Source organism: Phasianus colchicus, chromosome 14 (genome assembly GCF_987193195.1).
Source record: "Phasianus colchicus chromosome 14, bPhaCol1.hap1.1, whole genome shotgun sequence".
NCBI classification, from domain to species: domain Eukaryota; kingdom Metazoa; phylum Chordata; class Aves; order Galliformes; family Phasianidae; genus Phasianus; species Phasianus colchicus.
In genome coordinates, this window is record NC_143449.1 from 19,146,570 (window position 1) to 19,165,416 (window position 18,847).

The 18,847-nt window shown below is 54.4% G+C and overlaps 1 protein-coding gene and 1 long non-coding RNA gene across 8 annotated transcripts in view; one reads left to right on the forward strand and one right to left on the reverse strand.

Moving 5' to 3' along the window:
• EDA (ectodysplasin A) overlaps window positions 1–8,175 on the reverse strand; it is a 56,629-nt gene extending 48,454 nt beyond the window's left edge. For 3 of the 4 annotated variants that reach the window (XM_031593979.2, XM_031593981.2, XM_031593977.2), the window contains exon 1: window positions 7,792–8,175. In XM_031593979.2, coding sequence (XP_031449839.2) covers window positions 7,792–8,070 — 279 coding nt within the window. In that variant the 5' untranslated portion in view covers window positions 8,071–8,175. The remainder of the gene's footprint in view (window positions 1–7,791) is intronic. The other variant, XM_031593978.2, reaches the window with a different exon arrangement.
• A 176-nt stretch (window positions 8,176–8,351) lies between these two features.
• Window positions 8,352–18,192, forward strand: LOC149916060 (uncharacterized). 4 transcript variants are annotated; one of them, XR_016471191.1, is made up of 6 exons: window positions 8,352–9,530; window positions 10,373–12,160; window positions 12,269–12,430; window positions 12,911–13,072; window positions 13,479–16,243; window positions 17,060–18,192. It is a non-coding gene; the product is annotated as an uncharacterized LOC149916060 (long non-coding RNA). The 4 variants fall into 4 exon arrangements; XR_016471189.1 differs by having other exon boundaries at window positions 10,373–11,325; window positions 11,424–12,160; window positions 12,911–16,243; XR_016471188.1 differs by having other exon boundaries at window positions 12,911–16,243.
• The last annotated feature ends 655 nt before the right edge of the window (window positions 18,193–18,847 follow it).

An 18,847-nucleotide genomic window follows, 5' to 3' on the forward strand; every position in this document is an offset into this window, starting at 1 on the left:
CATACCGGCAAACGCACGAAGGCAGCACATATGGAACTGACTAAGGCTCTTGATGCAGTGCCTATAAATTGTCCAAGCTCCACAGCCGCACATCAGAGTGCTAACAAGGACTGTGCAGTACACATTTGTTTGAAGTCGGAGCCTGCTTTTATTACAGGCGTGCTGCTTTCGGCTTCAGAGCCGCTCGTGGGCTGCTGCTCCCTGCTACGTGACTCTGACAGCGGCTGCAGCATTTGGAGATAGCGTGAGGCTGAGGGAGCACAGCACGGCACCCTGCTACGGGCACCTGACTCGGGGGCATCTGGCAGCCTGCTTCGGGGTGCTAAGCAGCCAGCCTTAGCGCACGAGGCACCTGATTTTGGAGCACCCTGCACACCTGGCACAGCCCAGTGCCGCCCTTGGTGCTGGTGCAGATGCTGATGGGGCAGAGCTGCTCCACACCTTACAAACCTGGCACTCAGACGTGCCCCGAGCTCACCAGGAGCCCACACAGCACTGCCCAGTAGTGCTTCTGACAGCAGGAGAGTTGGTGTTTCCCACTGCCTGCTGTCCCACCAGACCTAAAGCCAAGCGTGGATGAGCAGGATTGGTGCTGAGTCCCCAAGGCCTTCACTGCCCAACTGCCAAAGGCTGCACAGGACATCACCTTTGCTTTCAACACCTCCTAAATGCACTTAGCTGCATTCTCAATATACCTTAAGCAAGCTGTAATCAAACTGTTGTAAGGCTGGTACCTCTGGCAGCATCACTGCAAAGCCTCCTGGCTATCAGCATGGATAGTTTGGTTCAGATTTTTATTTTGGTTTGGGGAATTATTTTTTTTTCCTTAGATTTTTTGTTTCTGCTTATTAGCCTTTGCTTTTCCATCTTTTTTTTTTTTTTCTCCAATTGAGATATCACAGCAGTCACTACAACATGATGCAATCTGTCTGCAAGAATGGGCTCAGGCTTCAGCAGCACCCTTAACAACAACAGACTTCTGCAACACTGCAGTGCTTCCCTGCACACCCACGCTGACTCCTAGCAGCTGCAGTAGCACCCAGGGGCCCAGAAATGCAGCCTGTGCCACAACCAGCTCCTACCCCACTCACCCTCCCTTCCAGCTGCAGGTGAGTACAGCTGTCACCCACTTGCAGCATGGGACAGCACTCTGTCATGCATTGCAAGACTCATTTCTGTGGCTGCTTTCCTGTGGTTCCTGTGTTCAGACGCTGCCTTTGATAATACAGCAGCTGAGAGGCAATTCTCCTGCTCAGCTCTGCATTGTTCATTGCACCCAACCGGCTCACCTTTCGTTTTATTACTGAATACAGTGACTTTCCTTTGTAAAAACTGAGTCAGCACTCAGGGTGTAGGAAACAAATTCTACTGAAAGAGCAGAGAAATGGCCTTGTGGCTGCCCACGTGCCCTGCTGTGTCACAAGGAAGTCACATCAGCCACACCATCAGCCACACGTGCTGCTGCTGGGACCGGTCCCAGCGCAGGGAATTGTGCACAACTTCCAGCAGCAGCAGAGAGAGCACAGCCATGGGAGAACACAGCTGCAACCAATGCAAACTCAGAACATAACAACGTAGGTTTGTGACCCAAAGATGACCAACCAGCCATGATGGAGTGTAATGCTATAATGAGATAGAAAGCACAGCAATAACAGCAGGGTGGCACAAACCCAGGCTGCAGCAAATAAGAACGAGCCCAAACGCAGCAGCCACGAACACAGAAACAAAGGAGGAAAAACTGCTTACCTTTGGAAGGCCTCAGGCAGGCAGGGATCTCCAGCAAGAGATGCCCTCACCTCCACTGCCAACCCTTAAATGAGGTCTGAAAAGGGGTGGATCCTGCCTCCATCCCTTCCATCACTCAGTACATTGCATGCACCTGAGCTCCCCTGGGTTGGCCCTGCCTTCCCACCAGGTGCTGCATCACTGCTTCAGGCTGTGACTCAGCATTTCTGCTACACGTAGCACTGATAAGGACTTACAGCACTCACTGACAGACACCTCTATGCTCCATCTGTTTCCTGCAGATGAGAAAGGCTCCTCTGCACCCCCAACCCAACTGCCATGGCAGCAGAGCACAGAGTCTTCATGTCCCCCCACAGCCATTGCTCAGAGGCTGCACTGGATTAATTGAGTTCATTATCACTAAAAAGGCACTAACAGCTGCACTTAGAAACTATTTTCCTTGTGTGTTACCACCGTGCTGCCTCCATACACCACACCAATGGCAAACCTGCAATTCACATTCCAACCTTGTTTTTCTGCCTTTGTGGGAAGGAATGAGAGTTAAGGCTTTCCAGACAGAAACAACCCTTCCAAACTCTGGTAACCCCAAGTTCCCAAACCCTCCTGTCCAAGTGGAAGGAGGCAATGGATCAAATGCACTGACAGCCAGAATCCTAAAACAGCAGTAACAAACATGTCTTTATAAACGTGAACTGTATTCATCTCAGTGTCACAGCGAGCTCGAGCAGCATTAGCTCAAGGAATCGGCTGCAAAGGATTTACCCTGTTCTCCTGTCCCATGGGAAACTGAGGAAACCCCAGAGCTGATGTGTGAGGTGGAAATAAACTGCTCCCCAACGGCTCCCTGGATCAGAAGCACAGAATAACTGAGCTGGAAGGGACCCACCAGCAGCACCTGTGCTGGGTTAACAGCCCTGAGCTCAGCCCTGGCACTACCAGGGCTTCCTTTGTGATCCCCATCCCCAGCACTGTACCCCACAATCAGAGGCTGAGCAGGCAGGGATGCCTCACTGGGCCTTTCCCTGATCTCTGGAGGTATGTCTGATTCTGAGCCACGGCTTAAGCAACAATCCCACTGTCTCCATCCCTTGTTATGTGCCTCCAGAGAGATTTAAGGCACAGAGGTGAATGAATGGCAGAGCTGGGATGAATGGGCACCGAACAAAGGCTGCAGCAGGGATGGATGGGGACCAGCACCCATTGCCTGGGGCACGTTTGGCATTTAATGCCGTTTGACTGATGGGCTGAGGCTTTGTGAGCTACTGGCACGGTCTGTCTGTTGGGAATTGGTAAGAGCAGCAGAAAGAGGTTGCAAGCTGACATTTGCTATCACTTCTGTGGCTGGATCTATCATCATCTTTGCCTGAATTTAACCCAAATCAAGGCCACGTCTCCTGCACCCTTGCCACACCACAGAGCACGTGGTACCAGCCACTGCTAAGCACCAAAGTGCTGCAAAGCCACACACATCACAGCATGCAGTGCCCACAGTGCCACGCAATGTAACTCCCGCGGTGACATCACACCAAGCAATGCCTGCTGCTGCAAAGCCATGCAGTGCCACTGCAAAGCCATCGACACCACGCAACGCACCCTGCTGCAAAGCCATGCACACAACGTCACCTCATGGCAGTGCCACGCAGTGCCATTCTGCACACCCTGCTGCAAAGCCATGCAACACCACGACAAAGCCGTGCACCAACGAAGACGTGCCACACCACGCCACACACACTGCTGAGAGGGCATGCAGCACAACGCTGCTCTGTGCAATGCCCACTGCTGCAAAGCTATGCAGCACCTCCTGCACAGGTGAGCTCCACACTGAGCTCTTCTGCCCAAGCAGAAGGCGTGGGGGGCACAGAGCCTGGCTTGGCATGGAGCCCTCTCTGCTACACAAAGGCAGGAGGCACTGCACAGGGCCACATCCCTCGCAGACACACACATCACTTCCAGGTGCTGCTCCATGCCTCCCATAGCATGAGCCATCGCTGAGGAAGTGCAGAGCAACCACAGAAGGAGGAGCTGCAGTCGAGGTGCAGCCTGAGCCAGGGATGCTGGCACTTGCCATTTGGAACGCATTAGAGCACTGGCATTTCATCAGTACGATCTTGCATATTTAGTACTTTGCACTTACAACAGAATTTTATTTGGCCTTATGGAAAGAGCTCATTTTAATATGCACACATCTGCTAGTAATTATTTGTTATAGTAGCATTCAGGCCCAACTGGCATCAGCACCATCAGCACACAAAAACAGTTCATTTCCCCAAGAGTTTAACAAGAAAGCACTTACAACTGCAGCATGTAAAGTCTAGGCAGGAGCTTTATTTTCCTAACCTATAAAGACAGTTAACTATTTTAAAATTACATCCAAATCTCGCTGCAATTTGTATCTGTGCACAATGAGCTCTGACAGATCTCAGTGCTGAGATGCTCTGCACAGAGCCCATTTACTGCTTTGCACTCACACATAGGTCACCTTCTGCAGCCAGAAACCTCTAGAAATAACATCCTCTTAAAGTGTTGAAAGACATTAAAACACCAAGTCATTAACATATAATAAGGCAGGATTGGGAGCTTCACATGCTCTGAACTTCTCAGGGTTTGGCTTCGAGTCAAGAAAAATATATGGGATTAGTATGAGAGCAAAATTAGGATGGCGTGCAGCTTAATTAGCACTACAAGATACTACATGCGTACGGAGGAGCAGAGATGATTTATAGTACTGTGCAGTGAGAAAAATCACATTAAGAGGTTAAAATCCCACTGGACTGATGGAGCACTTGGTGCTGTGATGCTTTCCATGCCACCCTGGTGCAAGGGCCAATGGGCAACCCACTCAAAGCAAAGCCCTCTGTGCGACCCACTGGCGTGGGGGGACATTGGGGCACAGGAAAAGCCCTCTCAGATCCCCAGCCCACCCCACCATGCCCATCCCCACATCCCTCAGTGCCACATCCCCACAGTTCTGGGACACCCCTGGGTACGGTGACCCCACTGCTCCCTGGGCAGCCGTGCATCACCGCTCTGAGAAGAAATTGTTCCCACCACCCTACCTGAGATGGAACCAAAGCAGCACCACTGATCCCTACATGATGAATTGGGTTATTCCTGCCCCCTGCAGCCCTCCTCCAATGCTGTGCACTATCTGCTCTTTAAAGAAATGCAGCACACGGATCGGTGCCAGATTTCACACAGAATATCCCTAGGCTTAGGAGCACAAATATGTTTCCTATTTGATATCTCTCTATGAGCCCTCCAGGCATACTGCACCCAAAGACCAACCCAGCCTCAGCAATGCTGAACGCTGTACAGCAGAGCCCCAGTTTGGATGACAAAGCACAGCATGAAGGATGCACACCGTGGAGATGCCCCCAGCAGGACACGTCCCACGGCCATGGCTCAGCTCTCTGTGCATCCATCACACTGTGGGGATGGGGTGCATCAGAAGAGGAGCTTTTTTGTTTTTGGGAGATGCTTCGGGGGCAGTTTAATGGCAGTTGGGTCATCAGCTGCAGCCAAACAACAGCTTGAGGAATAAACCCCTCTGTGTACAGGCTCTGTACTCTGAGGGCACTCATAGACCCTGTGGCTCTGCAATCAGTAAAGGGGGAGCAAATATGCTTGAGCTGTGTGCTGAACTCAACCCTGTGTGCTCCCTGTGCTTACAGCAGCACACACTGCTCACAGGCACCATCCTGGCCTCACACTGCCCACACCTGGTGTGTGGATCTTCAGCCATCAGCAGCAGCACAGCACTGCTTGCCCCAAACTGATTACTGAGAGAACAGATTGCAGGCAGGCAGTGTGCAGAAACAGTGCTGTACCCCCTGACCCCCATTCTCAGCCACTGTGAGCTGCTGGGAGGCACAGCACCAGCTCAGGGCTGCACTGAGAACAGGAGCAAACCTAAAGCCTCATTTGAGCTCCTAAAAAGGGATGGGCTGGGGCCCGCTGCATGCTAGGAGCAATGCTCACAGCAGGCGTTTCCCACTGTTAAGGCAGCCCTCCCACCTGCTGAGCCCAGCTGAGGATGCTCATCACCATCAGAGGAGCTCCAGCCCCACCACCCCGCCGGGCTGCACCCTCCCCACTGCAGCCCACAAGTGCCATCCTGCAGTCAGAGCATCGTGTTGGATGCTCAGTGCCGTGAGGCCACTGCAACACTCAAACAGCACAGCAGTAACTTTCTGTGGGTTAGACACAAACTGCTTCAATCCCCTCTGCCCGCCCTGTGCCGCAGTGCCAGCACCCAGGGGAGCGCCCACTGCTAAGGATTGCACTGCCAGGGCTGCATCCGTCCCACGCGGTGCTCCCCAGCACCACCAACCACCCCAACCCAGCCAATTAACGCGGCGTTAACAAACTTTTAACCCAGAGGCCAAACTGCTGACGCAACACCCCGCAGCTTCTGGGACAAAGATGTGAAGCACAATGCCTCAACCTCTGCCATGAAAAATTGCCCTTGTATCCTAAATTAGTTACATATTTGAATACCCTGTAAGATAGGGAAGCAGAGCGCTATCGGGCTGCCAAATCTCGCTCCTGTCATGAGGTCATTGCTGGCACAGAGCCCAGCGCAGCTCCTGCCAAAATCCCAGCGCTGACCATTGCAGCCGCCCTCCTCCTCCATGGGTCAGTGAGGAGAAAATAAAACAAAGGGGTCAGCGAGGGGAAGGGCTTCCCATAGCCCGTGTCACCGCTCTGATGCAGCACAGCGACCCGGGGGGGGTCCCAGGCTGCAGCCCTGCAGTGTCAGCATCACAGCCCTGCACTGAGCCGGGTGCTGTGCGCTGATGCCTCGGGACACATCTGTGTGCAGTGAGGCTGCAGGAGCTGCTGGGAGCACATGGAGGAGTTTTACACCGTCATTAACTCCTTAAGGCAGGCTGTTTGCAAACACCTTGTTTCACCGCGGCCATCCGGAAATGGGTGTATTAATGAAACGCTGCAGCATTGAGGGTTGGGTGGTTTTTGTTGGTTTTTTTTTTCCTCCAGTGAGGGCAGTGAGAAAGAGCAGAGAAATGCTCCAAATAAGACGAGCTGCATGCTGTCAGAGCGCCGTGCGGTGCCAGCAGCTCCCTGCCCATCGTGCCAAGCCTGCTGCTCATGGGAACAGGGAACTTTCTCTCGTAACCAACCGCTGCAGGACGGCCAAAAAGCCCTCACTGGACGCACAGCAAACCAAGGACCAACTTGCAGACCCTTCTCTGGAGCACGGCAGCTGCGCAGAGCAGCGTTTAGGTCTCAGCACAAACTCAGATTATCTCAGGCTGTAACTTACTCACGTCTCAGCTGTGCGCTGTGCTGTTCCGTGACCCAGCGCTCTGCAGCCCGAGCGCATTTCACGTGACAACACACACACGGAGCTCCGGCCATGTGCAGCCGCAGGGCAAACCCAAACTCAACCACAACACCGAGCAGCTCTCTCCCTTCGCTCTGACACTGCTTAAACACGCATTGCAGGGAGATGCCCGCATAATCCGGCTTCCCCGAATCCAATTTCTGCTTACGCTTCGTTATCAGAAGCCACAGAACCCAAACGGCGCCGGAGCAGCGTGCAGACACCGAGCAGGAGGATGAGACTCCGAACCCACGGGTTCTTCCCAGCCGTTCCCGTGCGGTGCCCCCGCACTGACGGCCCTCGGCACACGCAGGGCTCTGCCCGCAGCCCCTCCGACTTCGAGGCCCTTTGGGTGCCAGCGGGAAAACGGGGCGGGGAGATCCGCTACGGCCAAACTACGCTGCGGGAAAAGCGAACACCGCAACCATCGCGGGCGCACAGCCGGGCGCTGCGGGGCTCCCCTCGCGTGCGTCGCAGCGGTGATTCCGCGGCCGGAGCGCAGCACGGAGCGAGCGGCTCCATCCGCAGCGCCGCACGTCGGGCCGCGCCGCCCGCAGCAGGTGTAGCGTAACGCGGCGCATCCCCGGCCATCGCGGGGCCCCGCGGGCGGCCGAGCGGAGCGGGGAGCGACCGCCAACGGAGCCCGGGGACGGCGCGAGCTCCAAAGCGGCTCCGGCTCCCCCCGCCCGGCCCGCACCCACCTGCTGCCGCCGGTCGCCGCTCTCCGCGGGGCGCTGCGGGCGGACGGCGGGCGGAGCTCCGGGAGCGGCGGCCGCCGCCGTTCCGTCGCGTCTCGGCGGGGCCGCGGGTTGAGGGCCGCGGTCGCGGCGGAGCTCGGAGCGCAGCTCCAGGTAGCAGCCGAGGGTGAGGACGTGCAGAGCCAGAGAGAGGGCGAAGAAGCCGAGGAAGAGGCGCCAGCTCCCGGCGCCGGCACAGGAGCAGCCGCCGCGGGCCGCCTCCCCCCTGCGCTCCGCACCCATGGCCGCGGGACGGAGCGGCGGCGGCTCCGCTACTGCTCCATGCTCGGCCGGGGAGCGACGGGGCGCCGGGGGCAGAGCGGCCGGGGCCGCCCCACCGCCACGCCAGGGGGCGGGGAACGGAGCGGGGCGGGGAATGCGGGCGGGGAATGGGCGGGGGGCGGGGATGGGAAGTGTGGGTTGAGGGGGGAGCGGGGAGGGAAGGGGAAATGGGAAAGGGAAAATGGAAATGGGATAGGGAAGGGGAAATGGGGAAGGGAAAAAGGTAGGGAAGGGAAGGGGGAAGTTGTTGGGGTAGGGAGGGGAAAGGGATGGAAAAGGGAAAAGGAAAAAAAAAGGTAGGAAAAGGGGAAAGGGAAAATGAAAGGGAGACGGAGGGGAGTGGGAAAGGGAAGAGAAATGGGAAGAAGAAAGACAGGAAAATGGAAGGAGATGTAAGGAGATGTGGAAGGGAAAATGGAAAGGGAAGGAAAATAGTAAAAGACGAGGGAAGAGAAGGGAAATGGGAGGGGAAGGGAAAAGGGAAGAGGGAAGAAACGAAAGAGAAGGGAGTAGTGGAATGAAATGGTATATAGAGTGGAATGGAATATTAAATAATGGGTGGGAATGGAACAGAATAGAGAGGGATGGAATGGAATAGAAGAGTTCATTTAGAAGGGACCTACAGGGATTACCAAGTAACAATTCAGGGCTAACCAGAAGTTAAAGTGTATAACTGGGGGCTTTATCCAAATGCCTCTTGAGCACTGACAGCAAAAGCACACGAGGCAGAGGTGTGGGGTTTGGGAGGGAAGGCTTTGAGAAAACAGGCCTGAGTGGGAGGTGCAGGGGGGGTCGGTGTGCCTGGGAACGCAGGGCTGGGGGAGCTGCCAGCTGCTCACAGGGATTAACACAAGGGCACATCTGCAGAACATCCCAAGGCAGAGGCAAGATAGAAAGAATAGCATGAGATCAGCTCGGTCATCTCGGAGACAATGAGGAACACGCACAGAAAGTATAAATCAGGGCCCTTCCTGATGGAGAAGAATAGCACGGGGGTGTGGGGACGGAGCTGCAGGGAGCAGGCAGTGGGGGGAGCGACTGGGAAGGGATGGGGTACAGAGGTGTCACCAACACAAGGAACAAGGGGGGCGTGGAGGTGTCAGTGTGTGTGACGTGGCAGGGACAGCAGGTGAAGGGGCTGTCTGGGCAAGGAGCTGAAGCAGACAGAAGGTTTGGGGCAATTCTAATGAGAAATGTTCAAAATTGGTGTTTCAGGAACTGCTAACATCAGCAATGGGTGAGATAAGGAAAAAGGAATCAACGCACATCCCTCAGTGCCACCCCCCCGTGGTTCTGGGACACCTCTGGGCCCGTGACCTCACCGCTCCATGGGCAGCCGCCCCAGTGCAGCACTGCTCTGTTGGAGAAGGAATTTCTCCTAATGCCCAACCTGAAAAGAAAGCAGAGGAGGAAATGGCACCGTGAGCACTTTTACCAACAGCAGTGTTTTGTCGGAATCCTGCGGGGTGTCTCTGGGAATTGATGGGATAAAGCATTAGCAGTGCTCTTAGCAAATCAGAGAGGTGCCCAAAGCAAAACAGGGTGCCAGCAGAAATCTGCTGTGACACCAAATGGGACAACCCTGAGTCCCCATAGCACGGGGGTGGGGGGGGGGGAATGCTGTGGGACCCACAGTGCAGCAGCAGCAGGGGGCTGCCCCCCACAGGGCAGGGCAGGGGGACGTGAGGCTCTGAGAATGCCTTGCAAGCACTGGGATGGAGCATGGGGAGCACGGGGGGTCTCCAGCACTCCGTATTTCATGGGCTGGGGCCATAAAGAACACAGTTTGTGCTGCCTTTGGGGAGCAGATGAACCAGATGACCTCTTTGTACTCCTTTCTAGACTTATTTTTCTGCAATAGGGATTATTATTATTATTATTTTGCCTTTAAGTTCTGTGTCATAGTCATGGAATTATATGAGAGTCTCTGTTTTCATTTAAGAGAGAAATGTTTCCCTAATATTTGTATAGAAAAACTGGAAGCATTAACCAGCACCAACCCCGACAGCTCCAGAGCAAAAAGCAAATAAAAGCCAACGGACTCTCAGTACACAACACTGCAATTATTTTAGGGACATCTGTAATTATTTGCACACTCAGGGTTGGTCCTGTTTTTCAAGATGGAGATCCAAATTATTTACAAACAGTGACTTCCTCAGGCTGGCAGTAACCTGGCTCTGTTTTCAAGGGTCATTCACGTCCCTTTTGGGATGAATCTGGGAGGTTAAGTGATTCCCTAAATACTTTGTGCCCATGCTTTTAGGGCCTGCATATGGGTCTGCATCCATCCATGAGCCATCCAGAAGAGCTGAGTTGGCTGCCTCCGTTGGGATCTCGTGGGGAGACACATCAAACCCTCAGAATGAAGGACCGAGGAGCTCTTCCTACAAACTCCACCAGTTAATGAGAAATCCCATCTGAGGAAGCAGTGAATGTGCCATCCCAGACCTGAGAGGGGCCCTCACGCATGGACTGCATGGCTTTCAGGGAGCAGTTCTAAATCAGAAAGCAGCATTGCTGCACAAGGAGGAGGTCCCCCTGCCTGGATTTTGCCTCTATCTGCAGGAATCCATCGGGCCCAGCTGCCCCTGCTTGGTTTCCCTTCGAACAACAGGGAGAAACCCAGGAAAAAGGAGACATTCCAGAAATAAAGGCGCTGTTCCTTGCAGCCCACATAGCCCAGGGGATGGGATGGCTGGGGGCTGATGGGGGAGGAGCCCACCTCTCTCACCCCCTGGCCTTTCCCTCCTGGCTCCCAACGTGCCATTACTCCCAGCACCACCATACCAGAGCTGCTGTGTCCCAGCAGAGCTCAGACAACAGCCGGGAGGAGGAACCTGCAGCAGATCATTGCTTCAGGTCTCCTTCCTTTGGCAAAGCCCTCAGCACAACAGGGGCACCTTAGGGGCAGCGCCAGCGCTTTGCATATTTAGGAGATTAAGTGAATCTCTTCGAGGCATGCTGCAAATAAGTTTTGAGCCCATTTCCCATTTACGTTTTGGCACCAGCTGTTGTATCTGCTGCAGCAGCAGAGTGGATTTTAACATGCGTGACCTAAAAGCTTTGGAATTCATGACTTTCCTTTGAGGAAAACTCCGCTGAACTGCAGGAAAGCCATCTCCTCTGCTCACACAGTGATGTTAGCAGCCCTAATAGAACGCAGCCTCCTGGATCCTGAGATCACAGCGTGCAGGGATTGTGTCCTCAGATGCATCTGTAAGCCCATAGGACAAAGCATCTTGACTTTCTGAAAGCCTCCAGCCATTGCTGCAGCTACAGGGCTGACATTTCTCATGTTGTCTGCTTTATTTAAGGCTGTACTCCCAGTCACTGCAGGCTCTGACTGTGCAGTGACAGAGGCTGTGCCCGTCTGCAGGGACTGAGCAGCGGATCTGCATGGGGAGAGCAGCCACAGGGATTCCTTCTTTCCACCAAATTCTGCCATTTCCATCTGCACCTACAGAGCTGCCCTCTCCTTTCCTTGAGCCCGCGGTCCTGCCCGGGCTGATGGTCACTGCAAAGCAGTGCCAGGCTGAGCCCTGGGACTGCCATGGGTGGGATGTGCACAGCAGAGCCGGAGCAGAGCGTGCAGTGATGCTGGTGGTGCAGCACCCGCTGCAATGCCAGCCTGAGCCATTTGCTGAGCCACGTGCTGAGCGTCACTCGAGGGCTCATTTTGCACCGTGAGACGTGGGGAAAGGAAAAGCAAAACCAGCTGTTCTTTATGGGTAGCATTTCTGAGCTGCATTATTAATTATCATCATGAAAAACAACAACAACAGACTCAGGTCTGCTCATTTGCACACAAATCAGTGCACGGACTGGCAGTGCTCATTTGCACACCGTTCCCCCCAGCCCTCCTGCCTTCGAAGGACTACCAGCACAGCTCTGCTTCCCACACACCTGGCTCTGCATTGGGATGGGAGCTCAGCCGGAGCTGCAGTCCCACCACAGAGCACACGGGGAGGAGGTCCGGCCACAGAACGCTCAGTTCAGCCTAAACACGGCTCCTTCTGGACAGGGCGGCTGGGACGCTGCTCTCGTTTCTGTCGTATGTTTATTTATATGTTATTTGGTGATAATGAAAAGCAAATGTTCGGAATCTATTCAGTTCTTCCACTTTTATAGACTCATTGTCTTTATTTTTTCGACTGTGCAGCCGTCTCTCAGCCTCCCCCTCCCTCAGCCGCACGGAACTGCAGCCGGTGACCAACGTCAGCTGTTCTCTTACTCATCCTGGCTGCAGCAGTGATATTCCACTCTGTGTTATACAACGCCTGCTGCTCACCCCCAGCCCTGGGCTCCCGACCGCGGGATGCTGGTGAGTATCGGCCTCGAGGGCCGGCATTGGGATCCACTTTTGGGAATGGAGGTGATAGGATCTTTGCCTGGAGGGGTGTAGGTTGTGCTCTGTGCAAGGCACGCTTTGGGGAGCCTACAGCCTGCTCTGCTCCGTGCTCAGTCCCAGCAGCCCATGTGAGAGCAGCTCAGCACACAGCTCCGGATGAAGGGCTGAGGGATGGATGGGCGCTCCCCACCCTGCCCAGCGCCACAGATCTGGGCTGGTTGCAGGAAAATCACCTCTCAGCCTCTGGGATGGAGGTCCCTGGGTGCACCTTCACCCCTGCAAAAAGAGCAGCTCCTTCCAAGCAGGATCTCCCTGCATACAGTGCTCAGGCTGGGGCTCACACCGTGGTTTCCTCTGCAAATGGCTTTGGTCGTTTGATGTTTGTCTCTGTTAATGCATGGCACAGGTTACCTCTTCAGAGGTACGATCCCAATTAAATTATTCCCCACACAGCGTGGCCTCCAAAGGCACAGAAGGGCTGACACATGCACGCACACCACAGGGTGAAGGGTTTCCAGGGTGCTTCATGGTGCACCGCCCCACTGCTGAAGGCTGGAAGTGAGGTCACAGCCCAGGCGCACCACGCACAGAGCTGCAGCCTTACTTCTAGATGAGGTGAGATGAACCTCAGCAAAGCAGCTGACCGCCCTGCCCAAAGAGCTGCAGCTGGGATAATTCCTGCTCTGAGGCATCAGGGTGACGAGGTGAAGCATTGCCTTTGCAAAGGGCAAATCCTAGGAATCGCAGCCCAGACAGGAGCAGCCATCAGGTGCACACAGAGCTGCTCAGCCCCTGGTTGCACACTGCGCTCAGGGCAGAGGCTCCCAGCTGAGCGCAGGCACAGTGATTTGCAGCCTCAGGACCTGCAGCGTGTGACAGCAATAACCCGGGGAAGGAAAGCCCGAATGCTTGTTCTTAGATGTGTCCCAACAGCCACAGATTTATGCGAGTAGGAAGATCACAGGGCTCAGACGTAATATCCCGTGGTAACACGGCCTTAAAGCAGCAATTTCCTCTTCAGACTCCGCGTTGGATCAGGGTTTGATGAGGGACACTTGGATGGCTGGTGGAGGGCTTGGAAGGAGGCGGCAGCCGTTCGTTATGGCACGCAGCGCTCACAATTAAACCGCTTATTAGGAGGCATATTTCAAGCAGCCAACAGATAGGGCTGTAATGAGAGCCATTCGTCTCCATCCCCCATCGCTGCACAGCCGCAGCTCCCTGTTCCCAGCGTTGGGGAGCGCTGTGCTGGAGCAGCCAACACAAACATGTGTGTTTCATCTTGGAATAAAAAAAAAATGATTGAAAAAATAGCAAACCATGTAATTTTTGTAATGAGTAATTCATTTGTGATTTTAAATGAAATGCTTTTGGATGCGAAGGCCGGCTTCTCGGGATCAATTGGACGAAGACATCTGCTTCGTTTCAAGGAGATCTGAAGAGGTAGAACTTGACAGTTCTTTGTTTAAGTCTTCGCTATCTCCTTTGTATATCTAAATTACGTTTATTGATATACAATGTTGACGTTTTTGTAATACTTTTAAGTCTCATAACCTTCTGTTTCAAATTCACAGTCTTCTACCACTTAAGCTATTATTATTTTTACCAGTCCCAAGGGCGTGCTCCAGCCTCTTTGGTACAAATTAGAAGGGCTTTTATGAACAAAAAAAACCAAAAAAAAAACCTTAGAGTTTATATAAAGAGGTTCTCGTTGGCTTCCCGGCTGCACCACAGCCGATGCCAATGCAGTAACAGCTCTGCACGTGGGCTCACCCCAAGCACAGCTCCTGGATCTGGCACTGCCGCCAGGCTTGTTTGTCACGAGGAACAGTAGCCATTCCCCCAGCAGGAAAGAAAAGCTGAATGCTGACAGGCTGATGGATGCCAACGTGTGAGGGGATGGCTGGCAGCAGAGGCTCGTGGCGGGGCTACCTGCAGCCTCCCTATGGTGAAGGACAGGAGTGCTCCCAGAGGGGACGGAGCACCAACGGGTTTTGCAAAGAGCAAATGCTCCTGGGATGGGAGCATCATTTCGTACTGATATGTGCTGGGGGCAGGGGAGGCAGGGTGTAAGTGGCAACGTGCCCAGCACGACACAAAGACACCTCTCCCACACGCAGCGTTGGCATACAGCAGCTCCTGCTATCCTGTTCAGGCCTTGTCTTGGTTGTTCACAGTGAAGATGGTTTCGATGCAATTTGGCATCCTTTGGGTTTAGCAGGTCAGAGAGGCTCTGTGATCCTCAGTAGCACTTCACCTTCCTCACCTCAAAGGGAAGAGCACCTCCTGCACTTCTCCCTGCAGGACTCTGCCCCAGGGCAGTGTGAGGGCTGGGTCTCCCAGCACCAAGCATCCTGTGGCACACATGGCATCACGAGCACAGCACAGCCACCGCTCCTCCAACACCACCAAATCCACCTCCAGAATCTCATTCTGAGCTCTCACCTTCACCAGCTGAAGGCTCTCCATCACCCTCACCAGGAGTGAGCTTCTCAGAGTGCCACAGCCTACATAGCAGGGAACAGCAGCTTGCTGAGGATGGCAACAAGAGGCAGACCTTCCCTGGTTGGAACTGTGCTGCAAAAGGGAAGACAACTTCAGGCCCAAGAAAGCAGTTAGAGTTAATTCAGATAAGGCTGAATTAAAGGCATTGATGTCGCCTTCACTGAGAACATCGATGTGATGGAAACTTCCTTCCGAAATCAGTCGGGATGCTGAGTGCCACATGCAGTGCCTGGGTGATGAGCTAAAGCAAAGCAGAGCCCAGGAAGGAAGAGCAGAGCAAAGCCCCATCTGGATCAGAGCATCTCTCGTGGATCCACCTACAGCCCATCCAGTGCCTGCTCTGCTATGGCAAAGAGGCTGCTAATGCAGAATAAATTGTGAGCTCTTACTTCACACAAGTTTCAGACAAAGAAGAGAACAAAGGAGTCCTCCAGGCAAAACTTGTGGGAAATTACGATCATTAATAATTTCTTCAGCTCCAGCTACAAGATTTTCATCGGTCCTCTGAGGAGGCATCACACCAACTTTCCAGCCACAGAACCCATCACTCAACACAAGGTACCTGTTTGATCCTCAACAAAACCCAGATAGAGATGAAAAGGAACGATGAAGGGCTCATCCCAGCAGCAGGGCACGCTGCTCTGAGCATCGCTGGTACTCAGAGGGCCTGGAACAGCCATGGGCTCCCTGCTCAGTGCAAAGCAACGAGGAGCGTGGGCAACAATGGCTCACAGGCATCACTTTGGGATTCACCATTTTGCATCCAAGCATTGGTGTCAGTATGGAACCCATGGTGACACACAGCCCAATCCTCACAACTCCGAGTGGCTGCGGACGAGGAGGAGACAAAGCAGCTTCAGGAGCTCGGAAATGGTTCTGGATTACAACTGTGATGTTGGCGTGATGATGTCCGCGCTTGAAGACCGCACTGCTTCCTTTCGATGCTTCCTTGTGACACACGGGAGCGCCGAGCCCCGCGCCCAGCCGTGCCCCGCATCGCCCCGCGCAGCCCGGCCCGTGCAGGTGGGACCTACGGGCGGCGCGGTGCTGCCCCCTGGCGGCCAGGCCTGGTACCGCACATCCTGGGAGCGCCCGCACGGCCCCGCACACCCCCGAGCTGCTGCTCTATAAGGACGTGACCGCAATCCCCGCCGCTCGGCTCGCAGATCCCACTAACCGCACGCTGACGCTTCAGGAGCGGTGCTGCGGGGTGACTGCACGGAGACGGGGCTCGAGGGAACGGCGAGCTGAGCTGCAGAGTCAGGGGAAGGCCTCAGAGTGGTGAGTGTGGCACAACTCCCCAGGGCGGGGGGCACAGCCTGAAGCTGCCAGAACTCAGGGAGTGCTGGGACACTGCTCTCAGCCATAGGGTTTGGGTGGTGTTGTGTGGGGCCAAGGGTTGGACAGGAATCCCTGTATATCCCTTCCCATTCCATATTTGTATGACTTACGTGGTGGCTCATGGCTTGAAGGAAGTGCTGACCCTCAGCTCATCTCCCAAGAAGCACAATGTATTGCACTGTGTCCTCAGCCCATTTACTGCACCTGAGAGCTGCTCTGGACATAGACCCCTGTGTATACTTTGCTGTAAGTCTAAGCATGGTCCCCTCTACACAAGTGGTAGGAGAACCCCCTGCTGCTGGCAGCCGTGCTTCTCCACCAGAAGCTCCTGCACTCTTCTCCTCATGGAGACCATTTCCATTTGGCCTTATTTTTATACACTGGGGCACCAGGGTGCGGTGCTCCACATTACACTTCCGACCTCCTACAGGAGGAAACTCTAAGGAAAGTGGCATCGCCCCCCTTATACAATCTGTGTGTAGAGTTTCTCCCTTTCCTAAGCACCTGATTTGTTCCAGGCACCAGACAGCAGCAGGTTCTGCACCAGGTACAAGTGACCACATCCTAACGTAGCCAGGAAGGTGGAGGACGTGTCTCATTCTGATCCACGTGGGCTTCCACACAGCCTGTGCCAGCAGCACAGCCTAAGGCTCACCCAGGGCTCTGCAGATCCTCCTCAACAAAAAGGGAGCGATAGGGCGGGTGAGGGAACCCAAGTGCACAGCGAGGGCTCTATCTGCAGCATCTGCTTTCCAGGTTCTCGGTAAGATCAAAGCGATGAGCGTGGAACAAACCAGAGCAATGGGCTTTAGGACTAAGGACCCAACAAGCTGTGCCACACCTCCAGTGCTCCCGTGTGACACCACACCAAAGTTATGAGGTTACCTGGGAATCCAACCAGAGCTCGTGCTGCTCCTGGAGCGCCCTCCCAGAGGAACGCAGGCGGTTTGCTTCCTTCAAACCAAAGGGTGGGTAGGTGCCCCCAGCAGCACATTTGTGTGGTAAGGTTCGTTGCTGGTAATTGCAGACAGCTGTAGGAGGGAGGGCTGTTAGCACACCTGCGCCCACTGCTGCCACCGGCGCCGTGCAGCGGGTCAGGGGCTTTCCATGGCATGGGAGCAGTACAGTGCCAGCCCCGTTCAGCTGCCCGTGCCCCCTTAGTACCCCATGCCCCATCAGTGCCCCCATGCCCCCGCTTTTCCCCATCTGCTTCTCCAGCACGCTGGAGTTGTCTTTTCTGCACCCACGGCATTTTATCCTTCGTTCCCCCCTTCTCTCTCTCCACCTTCCCGATCTTAGAGCTCACAGCTCAGGGTGGGGACGGCCGAAGCGTAACTTCAGAGCTTTGCAGGCGGGCACGCAGCGCTCCGTTTGGAGCAGAGAGCCTCGGCTCCGCCGCATGCCGAGATCTGTCGTCCAGATGAATTAATTCCAGACTACACGCGGGTGTGGGCTTCGGCCGGGCATCGTTTGGATACCCCGGCTTAGTCACTGCTCCGTGATGAATCTCTTGGTGACAGCCCTCGCCCCTATTGTTCCGAGGTGAGCCCCGTGGCAAGAAATGCGAAGGCGAGAAAACAAAAGAAATACAAAGGAAGGTTACGAAAGCGGACCCGGCTCCGCCGGCAGCCACGGCCGGAGCGCAGCGCGGACCTGCGAGCCCCGAGCGAGGCACAGAGAGCGGCAGGGGATCGTCAACTCTTAACATTTTATTTCCGTACTGGGTTAAACAAGGAGCGGAGCAAACCTCTGCCCCGGATACAACAGAACTGAAAGCATTACAGGTACAGAGACTATTGAACACAGAGAGTAGTAGGATAATATTTTTAATACAACGGAATTATAGCATGGTTTTGTGTTGGTTTTGTCGGTTGGTTTTGTTGTTGTTTTTTTTTTGTCTTTTTTTTTTTTTTTTGTTGGTTTTTTTGTTGTTGTTGTTTTGTTTTTTGTCAAACCGGTTTGGAAAATAAATGTAATAGGAACTAGTGCAAAAAAGTTCTAAACATGAAGCACAGTGTATAAAATGGCATAAGAAAACCGTCCCCTCGAGGACACAGTCACTTTCTTATGACAGAAGGGAGAAAGAGAAACAGAAGGGGGGTGGGAACAGAGGGAGGGGCGGGGGGGGAGGCAGAGGACGAAAGCTGGAAAGAAAGAGAAAACCGGGCAGGGGGATTAGAAAGAGTACTTTGACTTCAGCAGTATGGTTGGTTCACCTCGCAGCGCTGGGAGGGCCCTGCAGGTTGAGGCCCTGCATCCACCGACGGCTCCAAGCGCGTGAGAAGGGTTCGGTCACCATCAGCCACCACGGGCCACCCCAACCCCCGGCTCTCCCCTTTGCATCCCTCGGGTCGCTCTTTGCAGTGCTCGCTTTTCCCCATGCGGTGTCCCTGCCAGACCCACGGGTCTGTTTCCTTCCCTATTTAAACTCCGAGGAGCGTGTGGGAAAACGCTCTGGTTTGAGGGCTTCCCATCGGTGCTGGAGGAGTGCTCTGCAGGCCGGGAGGAGCTGGGATGCAGCGGGTTGGGAAAGAGCAGAGTGTG